The 26,169-nt window shown below is 50.5% G+C and overlaps 1 protein-coding gene across 1 annotated transcript; it reads right to left on the bottom strand.

Annotated features, from left to right (window-relative positions):
• Window positions 1-328: 328 nt before the first annotated feature.
• Window positions 329-26,110, bottom strand: LOC122375700. Its single transcript, XM_043355193.1, has 4 exons — window positions 24,826-26,110; window positions 3,146-3,202; window positions 2,785-2,990; window positions 329-2,305 (listed from the first exon to the last, which is right to left on the bottom strand). The coding sequence occupies exons 1-4, from the start codon at window positions 25,046-25,048 to the stop codon at window positions 1,913-1,915; spliced, it is 879 nt and encodes a 292-aa protein (XP_043211128.1). The 5' UTR covers window positions 25,049-26,110; the 3' UTR covers window positions 329-1,912.
• Between the last annotated feature and the right edge of the window lie 59 nt (window positions 26,111-26,169).

Here is a 26,169-nt window from a genome sequence, read left to right as displayed (position 1 = left end):
TCTTGATTCCTTTAAAAATGAAGATGTTAGCGGCGTTTAAACTTTTGCCGTTTTTGAGGCGAAAATGGCGAACATGACGTCATTAAAACGTCAATTTCTCAAAAATTTTCCGACGGATTTCGCTCAAATTTTCAGGGAACGTGTCAAATTGATATAAGAAAAGGTACTGAAAGTTTGGCGGCGCTGCGCGCCGCCGTTTTTGAGATATCGCAAAAATTCGCGAGGGGGGGTAAAATTTACCCCCCCCAGCCCCGCGCGGGTTAAATTGTTGCACTGCTGTCGTTCCGCCAAACACCACCAAACATAACAATGGGATAAAAACACCGCGTTGTACAATGAACGTTGGGATGTAGTTTGGCAGCGAGCCGTCCCATTACCGACTGTCACAGAGTCTCAGAGACGTGACAACACATCCGCCGCACACCAAAACTGAGTGCGATGTGACCAACGACCATGCTTTAAATCGGCGCAGTGCGGTACCAAGACTGAACACTGGGCGCTCTGGACAATACATACACACATCTGGGGTTCTCGCTCGCCGCAGAGTCGTAAATACCGTCCCAGACCAGCGTAACATCACTAAAACACCGCCGCACCATCGCCACGAGTCCGCCCAAAATGCCTCAACAGGGTGCAGCTCTCAACACGGAGCGCTGGCACGTCTCCTTCGCAAGATGTCGTCCGAACAAATATCGCATAACAAGATACACAACCATACACTGAGCTCGAGCCACGCAGCAGCACGCCTGCTCTCTCACAGATCCGATCAACAGCCACAACCGCGAATACACAATCCGTCATATTCGTTAACATCTAAACGGTACAATTCACAACCAGCGAATTTGTGTGTGCTCGTTTTACGGAGCACCGAATGGACGGTTGACAGGAAAGACACACGTTATGGTGTATACGACGAGCTGCCCTATATGGCACAGCTCGGCACATGAAAACATTGTGACAGGGCCACGTCCTGTAAAGCAACAGCGGCCAGGACGGCTGACAGCACATCACGAAACAATCCATTCAGAAGCAACGTACAAAATCGGGTCGTGGTCCGTACGACATCGTGACGTGAGCGGCTACAGTCTGCTAGACATCGCGAAAACCGGCATCGACCCAGCCGGCCGACCGTCCACAATACCTAGCTGCCAGGCTCCACTTCGCCCAACTCCCGTCAGGTGGCACTGGTGTAGCGCCGCTCACAGCGATATAACACAACGGCAGCGATGTGCGACAGGCACGACCACGAAACACTGTGTTCGGCCAGACAGCTACGCATCGACAGCTGGGTGACAAACATAGCAGCTCACGCCGGTGAGGCGTCTCAGTCCACAGGACGATGCATTCAACAACGAATGTCACCGTCCTCGAAATATTGCTCCATTCGCTGTTGGCGGCATACTGTTTTCACCAATCGTGGCTGTAAAACCCCACAAAACCTACAAAGTTTCCGACAATACTCGTTATTCGTTACAACAAGTATTGCTCGGATTCATCAATATCACGAGCCCACTCACGTGCTGTGATTGAAGCTCACAGCACGGGTGGTCGAGGATAACATGGAATGTTGAACGACCTCGATGGGTGTTAGTTGTGCCGTATTAAGCTGCACAAACTGGATCGAACACACCGGTTATGCGCTAAGAATGCCGTCTCAAAAGACCTCAGCTGCCCTTAGTTTGACCAGCTAGCTGCCATCAGTGGACCTGTCAAGTTTCAACAGCCTTCAGGGTTCGACCACATCAGCCTCACCAGCTACAGAAGACCTCAGGTTGCAAAAAGATCAAAGATCTCATTTGAGCCTGCTGACGTGGTCTTTTTCATCACCCCTCCCTCTGAGATGGCGGTGTCTCACATCACCCCTCTGAGCTCGTTGGTTGACTTCACATCCCTATTTACCCCAACTCGTCTCTCAGAAGGCCTCGACTGTGGTCGCCGGTGACATATCTGTGATGTCCACCTCCCGCGGCCGGCGGCCACTCTCCGTTCGTCCCGAGCTGGGCACAGAGCCGGGTGGACGGAACGAGTCTCGCGACTGGAGCGAGGTGCCGCCGACCGACAGCGGGCGGCCCCCGGCGGCGGCGGCGGCGGCGGCGCCCCCCGTCGGCGGCGGTGTGGCCACCAGCGCGGGGTTGTCGTAGACGGCGCTGTAGTCGCCCGGACACGTGTCCTCGGAGGGGTGGCGGCTGCGGCGCTTCACCTCCTCGCCGGGCTTTGCCGAGAAGCTGAGACTGGGCCGGCCGCCGACGGCGTACTGCGGCACTGTACTCGACTTGGGGCTGATGACGGGAGGGCCGGCCGGCGCCTGCAGACGGAGATAGACACAGGTGAGTTAGAGGTGCACATCAGGTGACTGGTAAGAGGTGACCAGTGATCAAAGGCTACAATAATGCAGGCCACCAGGCCACAAGGCACAAGGCCACCACTGACCACAGGTCACCGCACATCACAACTCACAAGTCAACAGCTCACAATTCATAAGTCGCCAAAAGTCGCCTCAAGTTTTATAAGCGTCATACATAGGGCATATCAGTGATCGTAAGTCGGGCCGGCGCCAGCAACCACAACCACAACCACAGCGTCTGAGCAAAACCACATGCTCAGCAAAAGTCGAAGTTATACCAAAGCTAAATTATGGGGCAGTTTTATATTAACGCAAAAGTTGGTGAAAAATGAACATAAACGCTAGAAAATACCATGATTTGTTGACGGATTTATGTATGAACAGGAGCGCGCATAACATGCCTTCTGAATCGTCGAGATCAGGAAAGAAACATTTCTTACGGCCAGGCCGTTGGCGAGCTTGGCGCCGACCTTCTTGAGCTCGATGCTGTTGCTCTCGATGTCTGCCGTCTTCCTGCGGCGGCAGGCCTTGCGGTAGCTGGAGCAGGCGTAGAAGGCCAGGCCGACGAAGCAGACGATGAAGAGGACGAACATGACGGACACCATGATGGTGAGCCGGTGAACGTCGCCCTCCACCCGGGCCATCACTGAAGGAAGGGAGGACGGCAATGTCAAAGTTGAGTCATGAAGGACTGATAACAATTATATAAAAAAGAAATAGGCATCTATCGGAAAATGCGATAGGTATACGCCGAATGGTAGGTACGCTCCAAGCATATGTATATGTTCCAAGCTTGCTTACCATCTGTGACGTCTATGGAGTCGTTCTTCCCCTGATACTTGAGGTCGTGCAGGTAGTCTGGAAAAGAAGACGCGAATTATGTTAGAGCACGATGAGCCATGCACGCCTGGAACGTCATAGTTACAAGTTTATACCTACATTTCGGACACTAGAAGTTCAACCTTTTTCATTGGCGATGCACTGTAGTCTGCACGCTCATTTATCAAACATAAGAAGCCGACAATAAACACTCACAAGACCAAGGAAACTTGAAACGAGCAGTGTGGAAACAAAGATAAATACCTACTCGAAGGATTTAGTCAGATAAATTTTCACACCAGTTTTGAAAGAAGACAGGCATCCTTGTGGCGACTCAGTCATGCTTAGTAACGACGCTGACCCTCAACAGTGACCAACAATAGTTCCGTGTCACCACTCAGTTCGTGGCAGCCAGCCCGACCTGATATGGACTAATACTCCATTATGATGATTCACACGTAGTCCTGCCGGTGGCTCCTTTAGAAACAACGAACACATGCAACTTGGCCGTCGCCGATTTGATCAAACAAACAGCTCCCCACATATTCCTAAATCGTCGGCATTTTCCGAGTAAATAAGATTCACTTGCCGCCCACTGCGGGGTAATTCGCCGTCTTCTACACCATCTAAGGGGCCCATTTTTCAGCATGTGATCCAGCCTCGGCTATCACGGCCACCATCCCACCCGGCTGGTAGATGTGACTGATTGAGCCGTGCCCAGCACTCTGACCGGACGTGCGGCGCTCCGGGCCGACCGCGGCGGCGGCGCTCGCGGCCAGTGCCGCCTGCCATCCGCGGCGGCGGCGGCGCGGTGACCGTCTGACTCATCCCCCCGCGGCGGCGGGCAACGGGCGACGGAGCGGCACGGTACCGAGCGGGGTTGGGGCGGGCGCAGCGGGCCAACAGGTGCGAGGTGGCTCAAACGGCACCGCGGCCTGACGAGCGGGAGAGAACTGGTTTGGGATGGGAGGCGGCAGGGACACTAGCCAAACCAGCCCGCTGGAGAGACTCCTGCATGGAAGAGCTTGGTTGAGATTAGCTGTCTAGCCACCGTAATCGGGCATTACGAGGTGTTTTAGCTCATAATACTGAAATAAATAACTCTTCTGTACCTGCTTATACCGCTACTTTGTCAGCTTTCTTCATGGCATGAGCGTCGGTTTACCTTTCATGCAGCGCTAGAACTCATGTAAGCGACGTCGTGTGCCACTTTTTCGTCACGAGTTTTACGTCTCGTCATGAGGTGGATGACTCATGAGCGGGCTCCTGAATCGGGGCTCATATCGCTCTGCGTGCCTCCACGCGGCAGAAGGCCCGCCGCACGCCAAGCAGGGCACAGAGGGCTCGGCACAGTGTTTGGGGCGTGTATCGGACTGTCCCCCTCCTGACCCTCCCGGACACAGCGTGATTCATAAACCATGGTCAGCGGTAGCGACTGGTGGCAGGTACGGCGGCCGTGCCCGTGTCGGGTAGATGGAAGCAAGTGGATGGCGGTCGCGGACATGCAGATCGATCTCATGACTCGCGTCTCGCCCGGAACTCGAGAATAGCACCCAACCTCTCCGGTCGGTAACGCAGCGGCACGAGCAGAATAGTCCCCAGCCCGGCCTTGACGGCTGTCGTGGTCGGTCCAACGGTGAAGCAGGAAACTCGGTCGGCCCATGGAACGCCGCGTCGTGCCGACTTTACGAACCATAGTCGGACGTCGTCTGAGCAGAGACGTGCTGAGCGCTGAGGCGGTCTCTCCCCTCCCCCTCTAGCCAATGGCCATTAACTATAGGTTAAAGGTTCCAATGCCTACCTAATCGTTATGCATAAACCATTTGCTTGACACGTAGGTACGGATGCTATCCGCCGCCATGGCTGATCGGCATTTCCAACACAATGTTCATTCAGTGTCACGTTTCTGAATAAGGTCATGCACCACAGGCAAGGGTTTGCACATGTGCAGACCGTTTGCATTCATGTGCACCGTGTAGGTGTGTCACCGATCTGCATCCGTTCGACTCTCGAGGGAGGCTGGGGAGGCCGGCAGGTATCCCGGCATGACACCAAAGGGATGAGCAGGCGTGAGGATTGTCAACGTCGCTCGTCGCACTGCATGGAGGGAACGCGATGTAAAGGAGACGCACAGATAGCCCATGGGAAGAGAAACCAGCAGGCAGTGCCCAGTGCCCACCCCTCGCGTCCATCACACAGGAAGGGTGGACACGGAAAGGGAGTCCATCGCCCGTGCGGTGGGCGGCCCGCCCCCGTCCCCATCCGGAAATTCCAGCGCATCGCTCAACCACGGCGGTGTAGCTGTAGACAAGCTCCAATCACACCGCACCTTTTCTGCACTCGGGCGAGCGGGTTCCATGAGGGGTAGTTTGTAACATTCGGATCGTTGCTAAGCCTTGCACCACAATCAGATACCATAACCGCGATTGTACGGACGGTTGAATTCGTCTCACTTTCCCGAATCGGTGATCGCGAACATCTAGATCTCTATCACAGAAGGACAGCTACACAACCAAAGTGCCCGCTATATCCGAAGATAACGACTCAGGCGGTGCAGAAAACAACGTAACAGCTACCCACAGATAACAGGAACACTTATTACACAGATAACATAGCACAGAGGTTCGTGAGAAGGGAGCGGAACATCAACAGAGTAACAGACGGCTCATGGATCTGACAGTGGCGGCGCCACGAATTTTCGCCAGTGGGGGCAAGCTTGAGACTGACCCGACTGTTGTCTGATAACGCCGATCTGCAAAATCCATGAGCACCTTGTCCCTAGATGTTGTCATTCAAAATTATTTTGGTTTCAGGTTTCAAGGTTTCATGCATAGGCGTATTGAGTTTAACCATTAACCCTCGCGGGCCCGGAGGGGGGCGTTTTTCGCCTCCCCCTGGCGAATATTTGCGATACCTCACAAACGCTTAGGGATAGAAAGACGAAACTTGCTGTACCTTATCCCCCATTAATTTGACATCTTTTGAAGCATAAAATTTGGACCTAGCCTCCTTGATAATGTCTCAGGGCCGATCTTTCTAGACTCCTGCACGGCAAACTTCGCCGTCACAGACGTGAACTTCAACCAGCTGCCAAAAATTGAGTTTTAGAGATAAAGACAAATTACGAGCACGGTTGTGTAGCATTTGACTAGAAAAAAATACTTAAGTAACTTTGGTGACCTGAGGTCAGAGGTCAGGGCAACGACCCCGAGCTGGGGCTTTAGTTTCTTTTTTTTTCGCAAATAACTTCAACAAAAATGGTCCTGGAGCTACGGCAGTGGTACCTTCGCATTAGTCTTGTCGAGACGCGTCGAATGACATATATATTGTTTGGAAAAGGTTAAGTTTTATGTTGACCTCATGCGACCTCGAATGACATTTGGTTGATTTTTTACACATGGAAGGTCATTTGTCATGATTTCGTAGCCGCTGATCACGATTCTGGGCCTCTGGCATCCATTTTGCTGTAAGCATTCATTTAGAGCCTCAGTATGGAGCATTCATTTAGAGCCTCAGTATGGCAAAACATGTCTTAATTATTATGCCTGACTTGAATAGTGAAATAGCCTCTAGCAAGGATACTCTCTTGTGACTTTGACCTTGTAGCAGCCTTGAATCGTAAGCTAAAGCACAAATAAGGGTCCGCTAAGCTTGAAAACATATCAAAATATCTCGGAATTTAGTATACAAGATATAAGAAAAAGTGCAAAGTTTGTGGTCAATTTTGAGCATGATCGTGACCTTGAATTTGAATGTTATGCACATCATCGGAATCCACGGATTCTCTTCTTTTGTTCAACATCCCTTTTAGCCGATTTTATGCACCATGCCGTCCTCTGGAACACGTACTTTGAGACCACTACATAAATGCCGGTTTTTGCCTTTGACCTTGAATTCTGACCTTGAAAACTCACTTGTGGTCAAAAAGTTTAGGAGCTTTAGAATCTTCTCATAGATACTTTTCGTTTGGTACCATTTTTGTTTCCGTAGTTGCCTTATTAACGGAGTTAAACAGGGGGAGGGCTACCCCGGGCTGCGGCGGTTAGGATTACCCACGGGCCCGGCCGAAATAAAACTATAAAACTAGATTGCGAGACCCAAACCTGTGAAAACGTTATGTTGTTCGTTGAGATGTAATGATGTTGAGATGAGATGAGATGTGTGTTCCTCAAAACTATAGTCAGTACCTATTTCTCCTTTTCCCCGTAGTACGTACCTATATATGTGAGATTCTCTCACATACGATTGATATAGGTACGAGAATAAGCTCCATTAGGGCGATTCAATTCCAATAAAATATTTAATTTTCCAACATTCGACATTTCAACAATTCCAGATAACCCGGGATATACATACCTATCACATTTTGTCATACCTCTCTGAGCTCAGTCTCAGTCTAAGGGTTCCCAAAAGAGGGTGATCTCTTCTCTGGCCGACTTTTGATAAATTGCTTCTCAACCTCCTCGAGATCAAGCTCGAGGGCAGCCTTCTGGTGAATGAAAATGATTAGGAGAATGAGTGGGAGTAGGAGATATGCGACAGACGGTCCGAGAACGAACGTTCTGCTGACGCACTTGATACGAGGACCGTCAAAAACAGGCGTACAATTATAACCGCCTATAATGAATGTTCCACCGGTCTTCTGTTCTCCTACATCAGCCAAATTTTGTGGGGGCAAAACATAGTCTTGCCCCCACGGCCTCCTGCCAGTGGGGTCAGTCTGCCCCCACTGCCCCCACGGTGGCGCCGCCCTTGGGATCTGACCGGGGGAGAAGTCCGAGCCAGCTTGGGCTCTCCACACAATAAAAGTTTTCACCCATGCCCTCGCTGGGAGAGCTTGAAAAATCTCTGGACGGTGCATGCGTCTTAAATTTCACACCGGTTCCCCTGGCGACTGCCTCTGTCCTTCCCATGTCTGTCCTCATTCTTGGTAGATACTACATGGCTAACAAATGCAATCGCTGTTCCCTGGCACCAGGGTTGTGCTCGACTCAAAAAAAATTTGCCGACTCGACTCATCATTCAACTTCAGAAAGCCCTGACTCAACTCTGACTCAAACAAGGAGCTGATTTTTTCCCTTGACTCGACTCATGACTCAAGCGGCTCAATGAAAATATGAGTCGACTCAAACTTGACTCAAATTTTTTGTTGAGTCAAGTGAGTTGACTCAAAATTGACTCAGATAAAAAAGTTGTTGAGCGGGGCGGGGGTGAAAAAAAAATCCGGCAACAGGGCCAGGACAAAGTTGTTAAGCGGGGGGGGGGGATGAAAAGCTTGTTTCTAGAAAGTTGAGTCAGCTGACTCATGTTCCTAAATGTTTGACTCAACTCAATGTCAAAATTATTTTACTGACTCAACTCTGACTCAACTCGACAGCTCAACATTTTATCCGACTCGACTCAAATCTGACTCATTTGAGTCAGAGTTGAGTCAAATTTCTGACTCGACTCATGAGTCAAGCACAACCCTGCCTGGCACCGCATGGACTGATCCACGCACCCCCTGGTCAGCGCGCAGTGCCCCGGTCACGTGCTGTCCCGCGCGCAGTGCCAAAATCACAATCCCTGTGGGGCTGTGTTGAGTGTGTATTACGACAGCGACTAATCGTTTATGCGCACTCGACCATGGCCCATGCCATGCCGTTTTCCGACCTGTAGCGCTCGACCTAAACTGCTGACTGCTGTCGGTTCACCGTAATCGGTTGAGCTCAGTGCGCCCATCCATGCAGTCGATTCTCACAGTCGGTGCACTGGTCTGCCTTCACGTCCGTCCACCCCTATCCCGGACCGTGACGCTGGCACAAAGGCAGCGGTCGTGAACGCGTGCACAACCCCAGCTGTGCCTCACATGTGAGTTGTGGTCGTGGCGGACCCCAATAGCGCCCAGTAGGTACCAGTCAGTTACGTGATAGGTTGGCTGGCAGAGACAGGCATTGATCTGTTCGAGTAAAATCGTGTGGTGCGATGCGTTCACTCACGGAGCCACGGGACGTGGGTGTCGCCCGCCCGGCGCTGGCCACCAGGCTGCATTAGAACACGTCATATGCAGGGTTATTATCGAGTGAGAGGGGCGGCCGCTGGCCAGTCACGCCCCGTGGCGGCAGGTGCACTGAACCGCCCTCCCTCACATCATACGGACAGGGCCACCCACTCCGCCCTGATGACCTCCGTGCCTGACCTCCGGCCCGCAGAGCGTGCTGAACCCACACAGACAGCAGAGGCCCAGCTACAGTCCTAAATAGGAAAGGGCCAAGCACCGTGCCCACAAGAGACAGAACAATCGCCTACAAAATAGGGAGCGATGGCCACCATCATTCCACAGACGGCTCAAGTACCGACACACGAACGTGTCATAACTATGTCGGCAATTCCGGAATTATCGTCCCTTTCAACAAGCGTTAGGCATAGCAACAAGTGCAGAAGCCTCACAGCAGCCCACCGATTCCCATCGATTCGCTACCCACCGTGCAGGCTCAGCCCGTTTCAGCTGCCCTGGCTAGAGTAGGCAGCTGATCGGCACGTCCGCAGACCGTATAAAACTGCCGAACGGGATCCCCGCAGCCTCTGTCATCGAAACACGAATATTTATGGCACAACGTCAGTCATTGTTTCTTCGTGTCCGGTTTGTAACTCGGGTAAATTAGAACGAAACCAGCTTTATTCAGGCAATATCCGGGACAAACGCAATTTCAAACAGCATTGTATTATCAGTAACAACTGCGATCATATACAGGGTGTTCCAAAAAAGTGAGCCCCCTAACTTATATTGCTTTTATCTCCGAAACCGTATTTCCTACGATAATGAGAGACCCCTTGTTGGAAAGAACGGTCAATTTCGGTTCTAGTAGGCTACCTAGTGTGGTTCTGAATGATCACGTATTACACCGAGAACGACCAGAACAAAATGTGTTGCGAGATCGAGTGAAACTTGGCGACGGCGGTATGCCCCCTAACTATTATTGCTTTTATCTCCAAAACCGTATGTCCTACGATAATGAAAGACCCCTTGTTGGAAAGAACGGTCAATTTCGGTTCTAGTAGGCTACCTACTACCTAGTGTGGCTCTGAATGATTACGTATTACACCGAGAACGACCAGAACAAAATGTGTTGCGAGATCGGGTGAAACACGGCGACGGCGGTAAACGTGTATTGCTGACGGCAACGCACGACCGATATTGGAGTGGTCAAAATACTGGTTGAACTAGGTCATCCATTCCGTCTTCATTTTTTATGATAAAAGTTCACGCGCGAAGAATGAATAAAAGCACGTGAACTGAAATATGCAGATGTGAAGAAATTTTAACCATATCCATTACCGCTAAATATTTCACTAAGAATTTGGCATTGAATTGTGCTTTTCACAATGCTGGTCGTGTTGTGCAAGCTATGTAACAGAATTAGGGGAGAGCGGGGTCAAATGTAACACGGGGCAATTGTAACAGTGTTAATAATTCATAAACTTACCAATAGAATGCGCTAATGTCAAGACCGAAAATGCGTAATTCTATACTGCCTTTCCCAACGGAGTTTGAAGCGAAAGTGCCGGGTATGTCGATGGCTGTGCACAGTAATGTGTTTTAGAGTGCATTTTATAAATTTTTATTTGATTAGCTCATTCCCGCCATTGAAAAGATATCGACTTCAGACTTTGTGTAAGCGTTGGCAGGCTTGTTGTCCATAAATTGAAAGAATTAAATGCTGTACATGCAACATCTTTGTGCGCCAGTTTCGTCTAAAATATGTCAAGGCGCGACGGGGACAATTGTAACATTTTTGCAGGGGTCAAATGTAACAGGTTATCGGCCAGTGGCCATTATGTCAAAGTCGTCAAATTTTCAAGGGAGATGAAACATTGCTAGAATTAAGAGAGCTGTAAGTTTTGTCGCAATCGGCAGCTTTTTACGCGATTTATTTGCGAAAAACCGAGGGAGAGGAGGTCCATCCAACCCCTGTATAGGTGCGAGGTTTTAAGCCTTTTTTCCTGAGAAGAACCGTCTCTACCAAGTCTGGGAAGATGAACAAGTGTTCAATACTTTTGTTAAATCAAAGTTTTGGGGAAAATTGTGTTGCTGTAGCCTGTAAATTAGCATGTTACAATTGTCCCCGGGTGGTGTTACTTTTGACCCCGTATCTGGGGTGAATTGTAACAGATGAATTGACTTTTTCGGACTACAATTTTGACCCAAAAAATAAGTTATTTCGGAAATGTTTTAACAGCATTTTAAAGACAAAACATCATAGTTTCTGAAAATAAAAGAAAGAGTTTTATAACTGCAAATGTGTTTGCACCAGATGATAAAATGCAAAAAATGTTACAATTAACCCCGTTCTCCCCTACGACCTATCTGGATGGAATTCGATTGCTCTTTCTAATGAGCGGCTTTCCAAAGCTGTAGGATACACGGTTGCGGAGATACAGTCGATCTTAGTTAGGGGGCTCACTTTTTTAAAAACACCCTGTATAAGGTAGATATATCATAAAGACTTAAATTACGCCTCAATTCCCGGTGTGGGTATGCTTTAATAGGCAACTTTAAAGCATAGTCAATGCAACGGTTGTAGCAGGGCACGCATTCGATGATGCAGGAGCCTAACATATTTGATGATATTTCGAGCTGATGAGGAAGTGCGTGGCTTCGGCATGATCACATATGACTGAACAGAATCTAAATTGACGGCGAATTACCAGAACAACGAAGGCGGTGCACACGTTCACCCCTGCCCTGATGACTTCCGAGGCTGATCCATCACCGGCTGTCAGATGTCACCTAGCTGTCACACTGTCACCGTTCACACGGGCTGTCACTAACGTCAGCTGTGCAGCAGGGGACCGTCTGTCACGCTGTCATTCGTCAGCCCCCTGGGCGGACCCTCCTAAGCGGCTTCACTAGCCACCCAGCATATGCACTTTTCCTTTTTGCGACCCTCCTGTGGGTCTTGCCCAGCCCCGCCCCTCCAGTTCCCTTCCGCCCCGCCCACGCGCCTAACACCTCCGGAGACTCGATCTCACCACAGGCCACTAACACCAGACCTCTCCGCTCCCCCAGCCCCTCCCCTCCCCCTCCGACGGCCCTGCTGCAGCCACCACGCGCGAACATGTGTTCAATCGCACAGTGCACACCGGGTGCTGATGATTCACGCCAAGGGAATCCGCGGCACAGGCCGTCCGCAGGTAAATTGGCAGGCTGCTGGCGACCGGTCGCGGCGGTGTTAGAGGGCTGAGAGGCCCGACGGGAGCCTCGCAAATATGTGGACGAGTAGCGAGGTTAGAAGAGTGGTCAGACAAGTAGCGTTGTCCAGGAGACGGGATATTGACAAGAGCAGAGTCTTATTCTCGGCTTATAGGTAGGTATCGATTCGACGTATCGATCCGACTCCTTAGTGTGTATGTGTTTGTGTGTGTGGGGGGGGGGAGAGGGGGAAACAGGGCATCGCTGATGGCCAGTGCCCGGTTCGTCTGGACAGTTGGTGTTGTTGGTGGTGGTGGCTGGTGCCCGCTGCTGGTATCGGTGATCGGCGCCCGTTTGTCGGGGACTGCGCAGAGTGCCGCCACCGGCCTCCATCGACCGGTTCGTCCGGCGCTGAGTCATCCGATGGTGGCCGCGGACACATCGATAAAACACAGCGCCGCGGCCACATTCCGCCCCCGCAGTCCATAATGCAGTCCACAGCGCACTCCGCCGGACTGACCAAATTCTGTTCCCGTAGTCCGCATGGCGTAGTCCGCCGGACTGGTCACATTCTGCCCCTGCAGTCCACAGCGCAGTCCCGCCGGACTGGTCACCAGTCGCGTAACCACGAGTCTGAAGTTACTGGGGACCACATGGAAGGCCGCGAAGACCAAATATAATATTTCAGGATCAGCCTTCGCCCGAGTGTGTGGGGGGAGATGGTGGGGGGGGGGGCGTTTTTGGCCACACCTGCCATTTTTTTTTGCGCGTGTAAGCACAACCGCGGCGCGCACCGACACAGGTAAACATGACACACTGAACCGGAAAATTGCACCTGTGACCCCTTCTATGCCTCTGAGATCATCTCAGGTCATGAAACATCTCCAACAGTTTTTTTACCATTACTTTAGGTAGAAACATGTTAGAGCGCAAACACCATGGATGTGTTCAACTCAACAATACCAATCGCATGACATGCAACATGACCTTTTCCTTCCATGCGTCTCGACGAGACCAACGCGATGCCGGTAAAATCAGCGCCATGCTATTTTTGAGTCAAAAGTTATGATACAAAAACCTTTCCCGCAAAACGCCAACCTGGAAGCTAAGTCATTGACCTTAGGTCAAAACTGAGAACATTGCTCAGAAAGGTCTTTGAAAAAGCTATCGAATGCGCTTTCCCGCAGCACTGCAGCTCTATTGGTTCCTGACGTATGCGCCAATTTGTGAAAAGTTGTCAAAATTGGGAATAAAAGTTTGTGAAAATTTTACCTTTGGTGACCTCCAGTGACCTGAGCGATGACGTGATCAAAAATGACATAGGGGAAAGTGGGTGTATTGCGCCCTCCTAACCAATTGCGCCCACCAACATTCCCACGGATTCAATGGCATGTTTAGAATTTTGTGTTCGAAAACATTATTTTCCCCACTGGATAGTTCCTTTTATGGCCCAAGCTCCCCGATGAAGCCAATCAGCACGGCTCATTACGTCATCAAAGATGTTACGACGTTTTCTTAGCTTTTTTGCAGTATTTTGAACCGTTGGCTATAAAAATGTGTGATATTTGTGTGATTTTCAGAGTGATATTTAGAACGAAAAACCCTTTTTTCATTATATTTCACTAAAACAGTTAACTTCCTTCAACATCTTTATGATAACTTCCACGCTTTTATTAAAAAGTACCTCAATTTTAATTGCGCCCATGGCAATTGCGCCAGGGGGCGCAAATAGAATAATGGTGTAGCTATTGTATCACGACAGCATGAATGCATCATAAACCCGCGCCCCGCTGGGGGGGGGGGGCAGAATCTGCCCCCCCCCCCTCCCGTTTTTCGCCAATAACTTCTAAACGCGTTACGCCAGCGGCGTCAAACTTTCAGTACCTTATCATACATCAATTTGACACGTTCCCTGAAAATTTGAGCGAAACCCGTCGGAAAATTTTTGAGAAATTGACGTTTTAGTGACGTCATGTTCGCCATTTTCGCCTCAAAAACGGCAAAATTTCAAACGCCGCTAACATCTTCATTTTTAAAGGAATCAAGACGTAACAAAAAAGGTTATACGTGATTCTACTTTGTCTATCAAATGGCTATCTCGGTTTTTTGAAAATTTTGGATTTTGGCCAAAATTTTTCCAAAAAACTGACTTTTTTGGGAAAATATTTATAAAATCCAAAATTTTGAGTTTGTCGAAAAAACCGAAATATATGTCAAAGAAGTGGTCTATGTGCACCTACATACCAATTTTTAGAAGAATCGGTTCAAAAATGTGGGAGTTATTCAAAATTGTATGACGTCACGACACACAAATTTTTTGAAAATTGATTTTTTTTTTGGAAGTTCTAGACCTCGTACGGAAACAAAAATAGCACCATTCGATTCGCCGTGAAAACTGCATCGGATAGACACCTTTTTAGGCCTTAACAACCAACTTCAAAATTTGACCTCACTTGACCTGACCTTGACCTGACCTCGACCTGAAACTCATGCAGAGGTGGTCCATATCACTAATTGAGTGTGCCTATTGAATTCCATGAGTAAAATGACCCATAAAACATGTGTCGCACATGCCCTTTTCTATATTTTGTTTTTGGTGACCTGACCTGACCTGACCTGACCTTGACCTTGACCTTTGAATGACATTGTGTGCAACGAATATTGTCTTGGTAGTCTAAGAACACGTTTTGGGCAATCAGTCTCAGTCCATTCTTCGGCAACTACGGTGCAAGGCCGATACTGTAGAAACTTGCATTTTGTACCCTTGACCTGACCTTGACCTGACCTCTGACCTACTTAACCCGCGCCGTGCTGGGGGGGGGGCGTTTTTACGCCCCCCCCCCCTCAGGTTTTTCGCGAATATCTCAAAAACGGCGGCGCGCAGCGCCGCCGTTTTTGGTACACGTGTTCCTACATCATTTCCGCACATGTTCTGAAAATTTCAGACCTAGGCCGTTCAAGGTCAGGTCACCAGGTCACGTCAAGTGACCTTACCTCAGAAAAAGTTCAAAGGCTCGCTATAGCTACACCGACTGAACGATCACTTTGAAACTTTCAGCGATTGATATGAGTAACAGTATGTATAAAATGTATATCTCGGATTTTTGATATCTGTGACCTAAGGTCAGGTCAATTTTGCGACCTCTCCATTATAAGTCAATGGGAGAAAATTGAAATGCGCCTCTTTTGGACGAATATCGTTCAAAACGCTCTCAAACATCGGTTCATAGGTAAACATGACACACTGAATAGGAAAAATGCACCTGTGACCCCTCTGTGTGCCCCTGAGGTCATCTCAGGTCATGAACGGTCGCCAGCAGTTTTTTGGCTATAACTTTTGATAGAGACGTGCTAGAGCGGTGAAAACACGTCAGATGTGTTCAGCTCGACGATACGGATCGACTGATATGCAACATGACCCTTTTCGGTCAGGTCATGACCTTGACCTGAGGTCAAATTTTCAAAATGACCTTTCAAGGTCAACAAATAGTTCATTCGACGCGTCTCGACGAGAGGAACACGATGCTGGCAAAAGTAATGTCATGGCGCTTATGAGTCAAAAGTTATTGACGAAAAAACGTTTTTCGTAAAAACGGCTATTTTTGGAGTTTTTGCCCTCTGGAGGCTAAACCGTTGACCTGAGGTCAAATCTGAGAACATTACTCAGAAAGGTCTGTAAAAGGGCTATCGAATGCGCTTTTCCGCGGCGCTGTAGCTCTATCGGTTCCCGAGATAGCCGTTGGCAGTTTCCAAAATGTTGAAATAGTCAACATTTTACCTTTGGTGACCTCTGGTGACCTGACCTTTGACCTGACCCAAAAAATGACCGAAGTGTTTTCGTCCTTATTTTTGACGCTCTTTCGATTGCCGCTTACCGCGTGTCGCTACGTGGCCCAGGAGCCGAGTTAGACGGGGGGGCGTGAAAACGCCCCCCCCCCCCAGCACTCGGCGGAAAGTTCAGGCCACCAGCACGGCGCGGGTTAAGCAAAAAAATTTGGGCTCTTAAGATCCGCCTTGTTGAGAGCTTTCGATTGCCGTTTTCCCCGTCTTTCTACGACCATCGGTTCGGAAGTTAGACAGGGGGGGGGGCAGAATCTGCCCCCCCCCCCCAGCAGGGCGCGTATGGCTGAATAGCCCAGCGGGGCGCGGGTTAACTGATTGCAATAAAGAAGGAGTTTAATGTCAGGCAGGGGAGCAACCCGCTGTCGTCAGTCCGCAAATTATTTCTCTCGTCAAACTTATAATGCAGCCAGCTGCCATTTAGGCTACGAACTTGTGGTGTAATTGACAAAATACGACATTTTCAACATGGACTCAGGCGTGAGAGGTGACAGCTATGATAAAAAAGTAGAAACTGATGTCATAAAGCTGTCGAAACAATAGAAATTATTAATTTTGAGAGAAACGATTGAAAATATAACCGTATAGGCGCATACGTTCACATATATCTCGTCGGTTACAGTAAACGTTTTCGTTGCACTTTTACTAGTGTACGAACAGATGTAAAGTTATCTACCTGGGCAAAAAAAACATCGCGATTTACACCTGCATTTATTATTTAACCAGCGTGAATAACATTATGAATGTTAAAGTGAGCCGCAATGACATTAGACTGCCGGGGTGTATGCATTCCGTCTCATTCGCTTAGCCATGTTAAAGTATAGGGCGCAATTGGCCGTTCTAATTGCGCCATCCCCCTGGCGCAATTTACAGCAGTTGTTGGCAAATGCGCCCTTTTACATGTTTCTGAAAAAGCAGCTGTCAGAAGCAAACGAAACATTCTTAATTGATCGGGAGGCTCTTAAATCGTAGCCAATGAGTTCCTCTTTGAAATGGTCACCAATGCATGCTTATATCTCTAGCGGTTTTCTTACAATTAGCGTTTTTCCTTAAGGTGGCGCAATTCACCCTCCTTCCCCTAGGTAATTCTGAAAGATACTGTAGCGAGCTATCTGCTGCTTCTTGCCGCGTCTTTCTAGCTTGCTTAGGTAATCTGGTGTGGCCAAAAAGCCCCCTCCCCCACCATGGCTAAGTTGGTTGAGAGGCCCACCCGGGCGTTGGCTAAACAAAACATCCAGTTTTGTTTTCCGTTGACTACATATTACTCTTCACGTCGATTTAGAGACAATATTTGGCTATTCAAGCAAATTGAGGTCGTCGGTTTTACTGGGGACGGTCCCCAGTAACCCAAAAGTTACTGGGGACCGGTCCCCAGTGTCCCCAGTGGTGGTTACGCGCCTGCTGGTCACTTCACATCTTGAACTGAGGCCGCACTTCCCCTGCCCTGAACAGCGCGCTTCTCCCCTCGTACTGCGCCGGTGACTGGTCGATGAGGTGGTGGCTCAGTGACAGTTGTCAGTGACCCCTGACTCTTGAGTTGATCAATCACTTCTAGCGATCTTATCATACGGTCATTTCCCCCTCCTCGCCACCCAACAAACTTGCTTGGAGCGTCCACCCATCGAAACGCTCCTACAGGCTCGCCAGCGACTGCGGTCTCTGACCAGTGACCAGTGCCCAGCAGACAGTCCCGAATTCGTCTGCAGTCACTGAGGGCTGCAGACCAGTCTGTCAAACTACCCATTTACAGCGCCGCCCCAGCTGGGTAAATACCATAGCCCACTCTATGTTTGAACATGATGTAAGCTTGGGTAATCCTATTTCACTCGAAATGGCTCGCTTTAAACAGAATAAGAGCAGCGGCTTAGCTGGTTTTTAACCAGAGCGATATCAGTACAAACCTACCAGGACAGCTGATTTATGTAATTTGTAAGGAAACAACACGACGAGACCTAAACCGTCCTTAGTTTTTAACGCGTAATATGCAAAATTGATGCATAACATGTTGCTTCACACAATTTTTACGACCTTTTTCTTACATCAACAAATCATTTTTTATCTTCGCAGCGTCAGTCAAGCAAAAGTAGTTGTAAGCTGGTTGTAACAGTGTGAATGTCGCGCCTTTTCAGGGTCTCATACAAAATTTAAATTTATGCAAGTGATGTCCATGAAGCTATAAATCCAGGATGGAACTTGAAGGTGCGCCTCGCATTACATCGCCAATTCCGCGTGGGCGATAGTTGAGAAGCGGGCGATATAAACACTTAGCATCCATGTCCCAGGACCATGTAAGCCTTCGACATAAACACGCAGGAATCAGTATGACTCACAGACGGAAGGCGTCTGTATAGCCCTACTTTCCTACGTTTTTGCAAGCCGTTTAGTACAGGTAAGTAGATGCCGACATATAAGTCGGGAGCTGAGCCGCGGAGGTCGGGAGTCGCGGGGCAGCACGGAGCGATAACTGTATATGTGTGGCGGCATGTCGGGTGAGTCATAATACCCGCTGACGGCTCCCTTCTAAAGCCGCGACAGCACGTGATGGCTGACCTTTGGCCTCGGCCGGGCCGGGAGCGCCACAGGTGGCATGTGACCGTGCCGGCAGAGCTGACCATGACAGCGGCAGTGACACCATGCGATAAACATGGAATGGACCATGTCCAACGAATGACATTTACCACCTTCTATTCTTACTCTTTCATGGGATCTGCAACGTATATTGGTCCTACGACCTCTGAGACTCCCATGGGCATTGACACATATGACCCTTTGGGGTCGTGCATGGAAGTTTCACCGTCCATCTGGGCATGGCCGACTGAGGACTCCGAGAGTCGTGAAAATGCACGTGCTGGGTCGAGAGAATAGCCAGCGCACTGCTCGTATACCCGTCATATATGTACTAACCGTCACGTGTGCGCACATGCTGAACAGGACACTGACCAAACGTTCATCAGTCCCGTATGCGTCAGCAATCGTCGAGAAAATCGCACGTGACCCGACCGCTGTCCACCGACCAGACAAAATGGACGAGAAAGAGCGGTTGCAGAGAAAAGGGGCTGGGTCACCATGAACTTCAACCGTAAACGTGCCAGGTGCCTTACATTGCAGGGGTCTGCAGGGTCACAGAGTTCAGCACCCCTGACCCGGACCCACCTCAGGGGTCACAGCCCTACGTCCCCGCAGGCTCTCAGGCGCTCGAAAATGGCGGACAACAAACGAGGTAGGTGGACCGTTGCAGGATGAGACGTTGTAAACGGGGCATGCAACATTATTGCAGCAAAACGTCATTCCCCCTCACAAGTCTAACAAAATTCTTGCTTACAAAGTAGGCTACACTGTAAAAAATATTGACTAGCCCCTCGTCAAATGATTCTCAACGCTAAATGTCGGGGGTACAGACTAGTTTTGCATCCTACTTTTGACACACGCTGCGAGCCCCTGGCTTGTTTTGTGTTCGTCAGATGACAGTTACCAGGTGTCGGTTAGTTTTTACCACGTCCCAAAAATAGCTGGAGCGTTTCTGCCTTGTTTTGGAAGCAGGTCCTCGTTAATGCTGTGTATGATAACAAAGTACCTAGTAACAATAATAACGAAAAACAATGTCAAAACGAGGGTGGCTTGTTTAGTGACGATGCTCAAAAGAGGCATCGTCTTGTTCCTACTTAACGAATGCAGCTCAAACTAGGTCAAAACTAACGTATTGCTCAACCCATAGTCAGATGACCAGCAGATCCTACGCCGCCCAATCCAGTCATCGAATTTGCCAGCGAATTCGTTTGAAGACCATCATATTATTAAATATCGGTGGTCTTCAAACGAAATCCCTTACCAGTTTGATGACGAATTCATCCGGCCCATTCCAAAAACGCTCAAGATAAAATGAAAGTGTATTTCTGAAATAATGTGCTTTCTTGCAATGCACCTTTCGTATATCAAGCGAACCTTTCACTTCCAGCGCCCGTTTACAGTTATCAATCGAATCAGAAGCATGCACATACCTATCGATACATCTGAACCTAAGAACACAGAAGACATTTTGTAGAGTACCTGTCTGAGCCTATGCAGTGGAGCCCGTGAGCCGCCCAACCGCAGCTGCCTCATGAACTTGATGATAGGTCTGAACCTCAGATTGGCCAGAGCTTGGCCGTCAATAACCAGCTTATTTATATCCACAGTTGTAGTGACTTAGGGTTTGGAATTTGCCAAACCTAAGTTTTGATTACCAAGAGAAGTTTTGCTTCTTGCACTTGCCTTTTCTTCATAACTTTGGCGGAAATCGTCGTAGTGAAACTTCAGTGTTCCGTTAGCTGTCGGTTCTTGAGAGAGTTGGCCAGGCCGGACACCGCGGGGGCGGCTCCACAACTTTCGAAAAATTAAACCTAAGTCCTATTGCACTGCATGGAGAGCAATTCATTTAAAATCGCTCTTGTTCCCCCCCCCCCTCGACAACTTTGCAAACGTCTCTGCGCAATTTGGTTGAGAATAATGGCTTATGGCAAGTTATTGAACCAGAACGTCGATCACTGCAGGTCATATATCGGCAAGCAATTCTTCATAACTAGACACTGCTCAAATGGAAACGATACAGGTTTGCCCAGTGATAAACACTCGCACTGCACAGACGCGCACACCCCCGACCGAACGCGGCACGGCACAGCGCAACTGGCGCCGGGAAGCCGGGAACGCATTAAGTGAAGGATTCACAGGTGCGCAACTTTATTGCGAACAATAAAAAACCTACCGCAAACGATTAAAAAAAAGCTTTAGGGCAATCGGAAATACAAATGTATTGACTTATAGAAATAAAATTGTCATTCACCTTCCAAATAGCCTAACAATTTATTTGCCGTAAAAAGTGTCTGGAAATGGAAAGGTGCAAACATGATTCAGCAAGTAGGGAAACGCAGCAGCTACCTGGCGAATAATCTCAGGCTGGTTTAGTGACGAGTGCATTGCTACGGCTTGTTCCTCACCCTTCACAGATTACTATGACAAAACTACCCCTAGTATTTTGATCATCCTGAGCCTGGCTTTCACCTAATAATTTGATGAGGGTCTTCCTCGTTTCGGATTGAGGCGAAAACAAACGTCAGACAACCTTGATAGTTAATTCAGCACTTCAAAACAAAGGTACACCTAGGGTATCATTACAATACCGGATCATAACGATCTGGATAGTTCTCAGCCTGTAAGCTAACTAAGCGGTAACTAGTCAAGTGGTAGGTACCGGAAGCATTGACAACCTGGTGACTGTTTCGAGACCCTTGTTTTGACACATAGCTCGTCAATATTTTTTACAGTGTATCAATCACCATAATGAGACGGTGAACGCCTCCACACCTTAATGAAGTGTGTTCGCTTTATGAAAGATCCATCGAACATCTCAAAACCCATGTCACGACCAAATAAGAGTCTGCCTCACCCATGAATAACAAGTTCACATTTGTTTGTGAACTTATGTGTACCAATGGCTCACGACACAGCATGTTTAGCTGCGATTGAGGATGCCTGGTCAGCATCTCAAACTGGAGAGCGCCTCGTCAGGCCCCGTGTCCGTGACGGCGCATACCAACAGAGACACTCCCAGACGTGTTGGTCCCCTCCCTCTCCCCCAGCGACCTCGAGCCGACGGCACGGAGCGGCGGCACACCTCTGGGCTGGCCAGGATGCAGCTGGGCAGAGACCGTGACCTCAGCTGACCTGAGTGACGAGAGAAACAGGTGTGTGGCGCTGAGCTGAATACCAAAGCGGAACCGATCACCAGCAAAGTGATAAGTACCGACCAATACCTAGACGGTACCGATTAATTCCAGGACGGTCCCCAACGATATCGAGGTGACATGAACACCGGACTGACTGATAGGTATACCCTGACGTTTTGCTAGTTGGGCTGGTAAACAGTATCTACTGACGTCTGGCATCACTCAAAATCCAGAAAACAGGATCCCACTGCAGAAGTGGATTACCTAGGTGTAAACACAAGTACGATCACACAAATACTGTAAAAGGTTAGCCCCATATTCAAAAGGGTGGAGAGGGCTAGTAAAATTGAGGGGTAGGGCTAGTAAAATTGAGTTTATATGACTCGACTAGTCTGACGTCGACTTGCCGACAACCGATGCCTGCAGGTACCGGTCGTCGGCAAGTCGACCAGTAGCGACAGCCAGTACCTACAGACTGAGCCTTTCTACAGAAAGGCTGACTTCATCTAGATCTCGTTCAATTACTCATGCCCATAAAATTACGTCAGCTTTCTGAGCCTTCATTTGACCTCATGACTGCGTCAAAAGTAATGCGACTTTCACCATCCTTCGCGCTGTGATTCCGTGTAAGTCAAATTGAATGGCGCTGTGTGGGAAGGGAAGCCCGACCAGCGTCGCCCGGCTGCACCCGTTGAGGCCCCTCAGCGTGTCGGAACTGTGACTCACCGGCCGCACTACCCAACCAGGTGAGATTCTTACGTGAGGTGAAGTGAGATCCGTCTGCGACATCGTCTGAGCGCTATGGTCGGCCAGGAGTATAAAAGGTGGAACGGCTTATCACGGCTCGGCCGGGCTGCCGTGAAGTGGCGGTGCAGTGGCACTCGGACGGGTCAACAAAGGTCGCAGGGAGGTCACAGGCTGGCCTATCTGGCCGAGGAAATGGAAGTGCTACGGCCCGCCCAGCGTGTGGTGCCACAGAAGCCTGTAGGCTACCAAAGTTCTCCGTCTATAGGCACAGCTGTCCATAGTCGCGTCGCCTATCCGTCCCGACGAAACCGTCCCTGTTCATCCGTCCGCCTCGCCTCCGTGCGGACAGTTCGGGCCGTCCAGTGTCCGCCGTCTCCAGCCGGGACAGTCTCCGTCCCGGTGCGCCGCTGTCTGACCTTGACTGCGCGGCGTGAGGTGCGGCACCTCCCGGCTCAGGCTCCGTCGGCGCCGGTACAGGACACGCGCGACGACTGAGGTGCGGCCGATAGCACATCGCGGCGGAAACCAGCGACAGAGTTCGGACTTCGGAGTGAGATGGGCGGCTCCAGCATCACTGCCGGTGCAAGCTACCAGGTAAGATAGAGGTTGATCGTTAATCATTCACGGCAATGTGAAGTCGTGAGCTGCCCTGCAGAGTGCAGTGTCATCAATTTTCTTCTTATCTTCATCCATATGCATCAGCATAGCTGTCTTATGCATAGAGACCGACGGACGAAGACCTTGAACGACGTCTCTCGAACACGCAGCCTTGACCGGTACAGCTTTGAGCTTTGCCGCTGTAGTTTTAGGGCCTTGGGTGCAGCAAACATCGCACTTCAAGCGCTGCGCAGCTGGTTCGGCCGTCTGTCCGACATCCGGCCCTTTACATGGACGTGCAAGTCGTACTGTCGGGGCACGGCCCGGTCCGGCGGACGTGCATATCTGAGGACGTAAGTTCAAATACCGAGTTATGTTTGGCGTTATAGCTCAGAAAGGGTAGCTCGCCACCGCCGAGAGACTGTGTGTATACTTATCGAATCACCACTGGTGGTGCCAAGGGTCGGAGCCGTCCGCCCGTCCGCACCCTCTTCACCAGAAGCAAGACCCTATATACCAGAAGGGAAGGTGTTTGCCTGTCGACAGCGACACAGTCAACGCACGTGGTCGAGGATCGATATGCACCTGTGGTGGCGTGCGGGGAGGGTGGCACGTGCCCTTACAGCTCGGCGCTACTCATCCAGTATCGAGCGGGCCGTTAAAAATTCACCTGTCGTAAAGGTCTAAGCCGTTCGATGGAGGTGGGAGGGAGGGGGAGGCATATTGAGGACAGGTCGGGGCGGAAGCACCGAGCAGAGCTCGGGCGTATCAAGAGTTAGCCAGGAGACAGGAGAGTATGAGAAACTGTAAACAGGCCAGCACACCGTTTGTGGACGTATCAGGCGCCCAGACTCGATAATCGTCCCTCGGTAAAGCATTTCAATGGCCTCGCTGCAGTGAGTAGTCCCGTCACGAAATCACGGTCGAAAGGGGTCAGTGACCCAGCCAGTAGTTCAGCAACTCATGTCAGAGGCCGCCCCCGGTCCATTCGACGTTATGACACCGACGGAGCGAACCGCCATCACACTCCCGCGGCAGTGAATCATACATGGGACGGTTACACGAAATGCCGCCGTAACACATACTAACAGTTCTCCCTGTCATCACACTGCGGGGTCTTTGTGCGCTAGATTGTATGTGTGTATGTTCGCTTCGCTTGCAGCACCGGCAACCCATTAGCGGATTTCTAGAATGGAAGGGACAACAGACATCGGTGACTTGGCATGCGTCGATAACTCGGTGACCCCAAACCTGAAAGTGCGCGTCCAATGGATACATCTGGCCTCTGGGTCACACTCACACTAACACTACGACAGTGCATACATCGAAACACGTGACAGCACCAAATCGAGTGCCAGGTGACACAAAAAGGCAAAGGAAGTAGCAAACAGGTGCGGGGGGACAGCCATGGGGCAGGAGTGGGCGCGAGTCGTGCAAGTAGACGGTGGCAGGTGATTCAACGGACAAGTGAGAGGACAGTAATGCATAAGAATGAAGACATGGAATAACAGCAGGAAGGGCTAAGACACAGGGTAGCAGAGGCACGAGCATTGAAAGATAATGGACAGCCAGGCTGCAGGATATCACAGTCGTCAGAAGCCTACCTTGGCAGCTGGTCTCACACCGGTCCCGGCCGTAGTTTTTCGTGCCCGGGTGGCAGATATCGTAGCACGCCTCGCACGTGCCCGTGGCGGGCGAACAGTACTGGTGCAGGCTGCACGTGTGGTCGGTGCCACAGCGCAGCGGCTCGGCCCGCAGACCGGCCAGCGCCGGCGCGGCCGCCGTCGCCGCCGCCACCACCGCACGCACAGGCCGGCCCATAGGCATCACGGGGCACTCACAGCTTCACGGACACAGGTCAGGTCACTGGCGCCGACCTCGGCACCACAGCGTCAGGTCAGGTCACAGGCGCCGACCTCCGCGTCAGGTCAGGTCACAGGCGCCGACCTCGGCGTCCGGTCAGGACAATGACGATCCCAGGTCACCGGTCAGGTCACTGGCGGTACCAGGTCGGCCGTTCGGGTCGCTGGCGGTACCAGGTCACCGTTCAGCTCAGTGACGATGCAAGGTCGGCCGTTCGGGTCGCTGGCGCCTGGAGGTACCAGGTCACCGTTCAGCTCAGTGACGATCCCAGGTCACCACTCGCCACTCGCCGTTCCGACTCGCCGGCGCTCCCCCGTCCACCCACTACCTCGCTCTGTCTCAGTCTGCGCCGCCACCGCCGCTTTCCCATACCGGAATGTGCGGCCGCCGACGGCAATTCCCGGAACCGGCGTGACGTAGCGGCCCGGCCAGGTAGCTCCGCCCACCAGGTGAGCCGCGTGCAACAAGGACACCTGGGTGGTGACCCACGCCGCGGCGCAGGCCCTTCTGACCGCCGACCGGCTGCTCTACCTGAATGGCGTACCTGCGTGAAGGTACTGAGATTCGAGGAAGCTCACCCGCTGAGGGAACGAGAAGAGAGGAAGCAGACTGAATGGGCAAGTTCCAGTCCAGTCTGGTCTTGGAAAGTCGATGACGCCAGTGTAATATGTAAGGGGGAGAGGGTAAAACAGCGTCCGCGTCATCGACTCGCAGGGGGCGAGTAATCTTGCGTGCCATCAGTGGAGAAGAGATCCACGCATAATGCTCGTTCAAGGGCAGCGAGGGCGTTTGAACTACACCAGTTTACATACCAGGGTCGTTTGGTGACAAGGACGGCGCGGGCGGACCAACTAAACATCCAGATAACGGTGTCTCGTTGAGCGGTGCCACGCTACCGCTCAGTTACCAGCATAAACACAGAAGAGCCGAAATACTACGTCGTCACAACGCCTGCAGAGTGCCGAGAGCCGCAATTCGGGACGGACTCATACGACCGTGGAATAGTTCTTTTCGCGAGTGTTGACCACCATTGAGCAGTGTCACTGCCAGTGAGCACGATTTGTTGAATTTCTGCTCAGGTAGTT

The sequence above is a fragment of the Amphibalanus amphitrite genome, unplaced genomic scaffold, assembly GCF_019059575.1.
Source record: "Amphibalanus amphitrite isolate SeventyFive unplaced genomic scaffold, NRLGWU_Aamphi_draft 001899F_arrow, whole genome shotgun sequence".
Lineage (NCBI taxonomy): Eukaryota > Metazoa > Arthropoda > Thecostraca > Balanomorpha > Balanidae > Amphibalanus > Amphibalanus amphitrite.
Note: the sequence above shows the minus strand (reverse complement) of the source record. Positions and strands in the feature narration are given on the sequence as shown.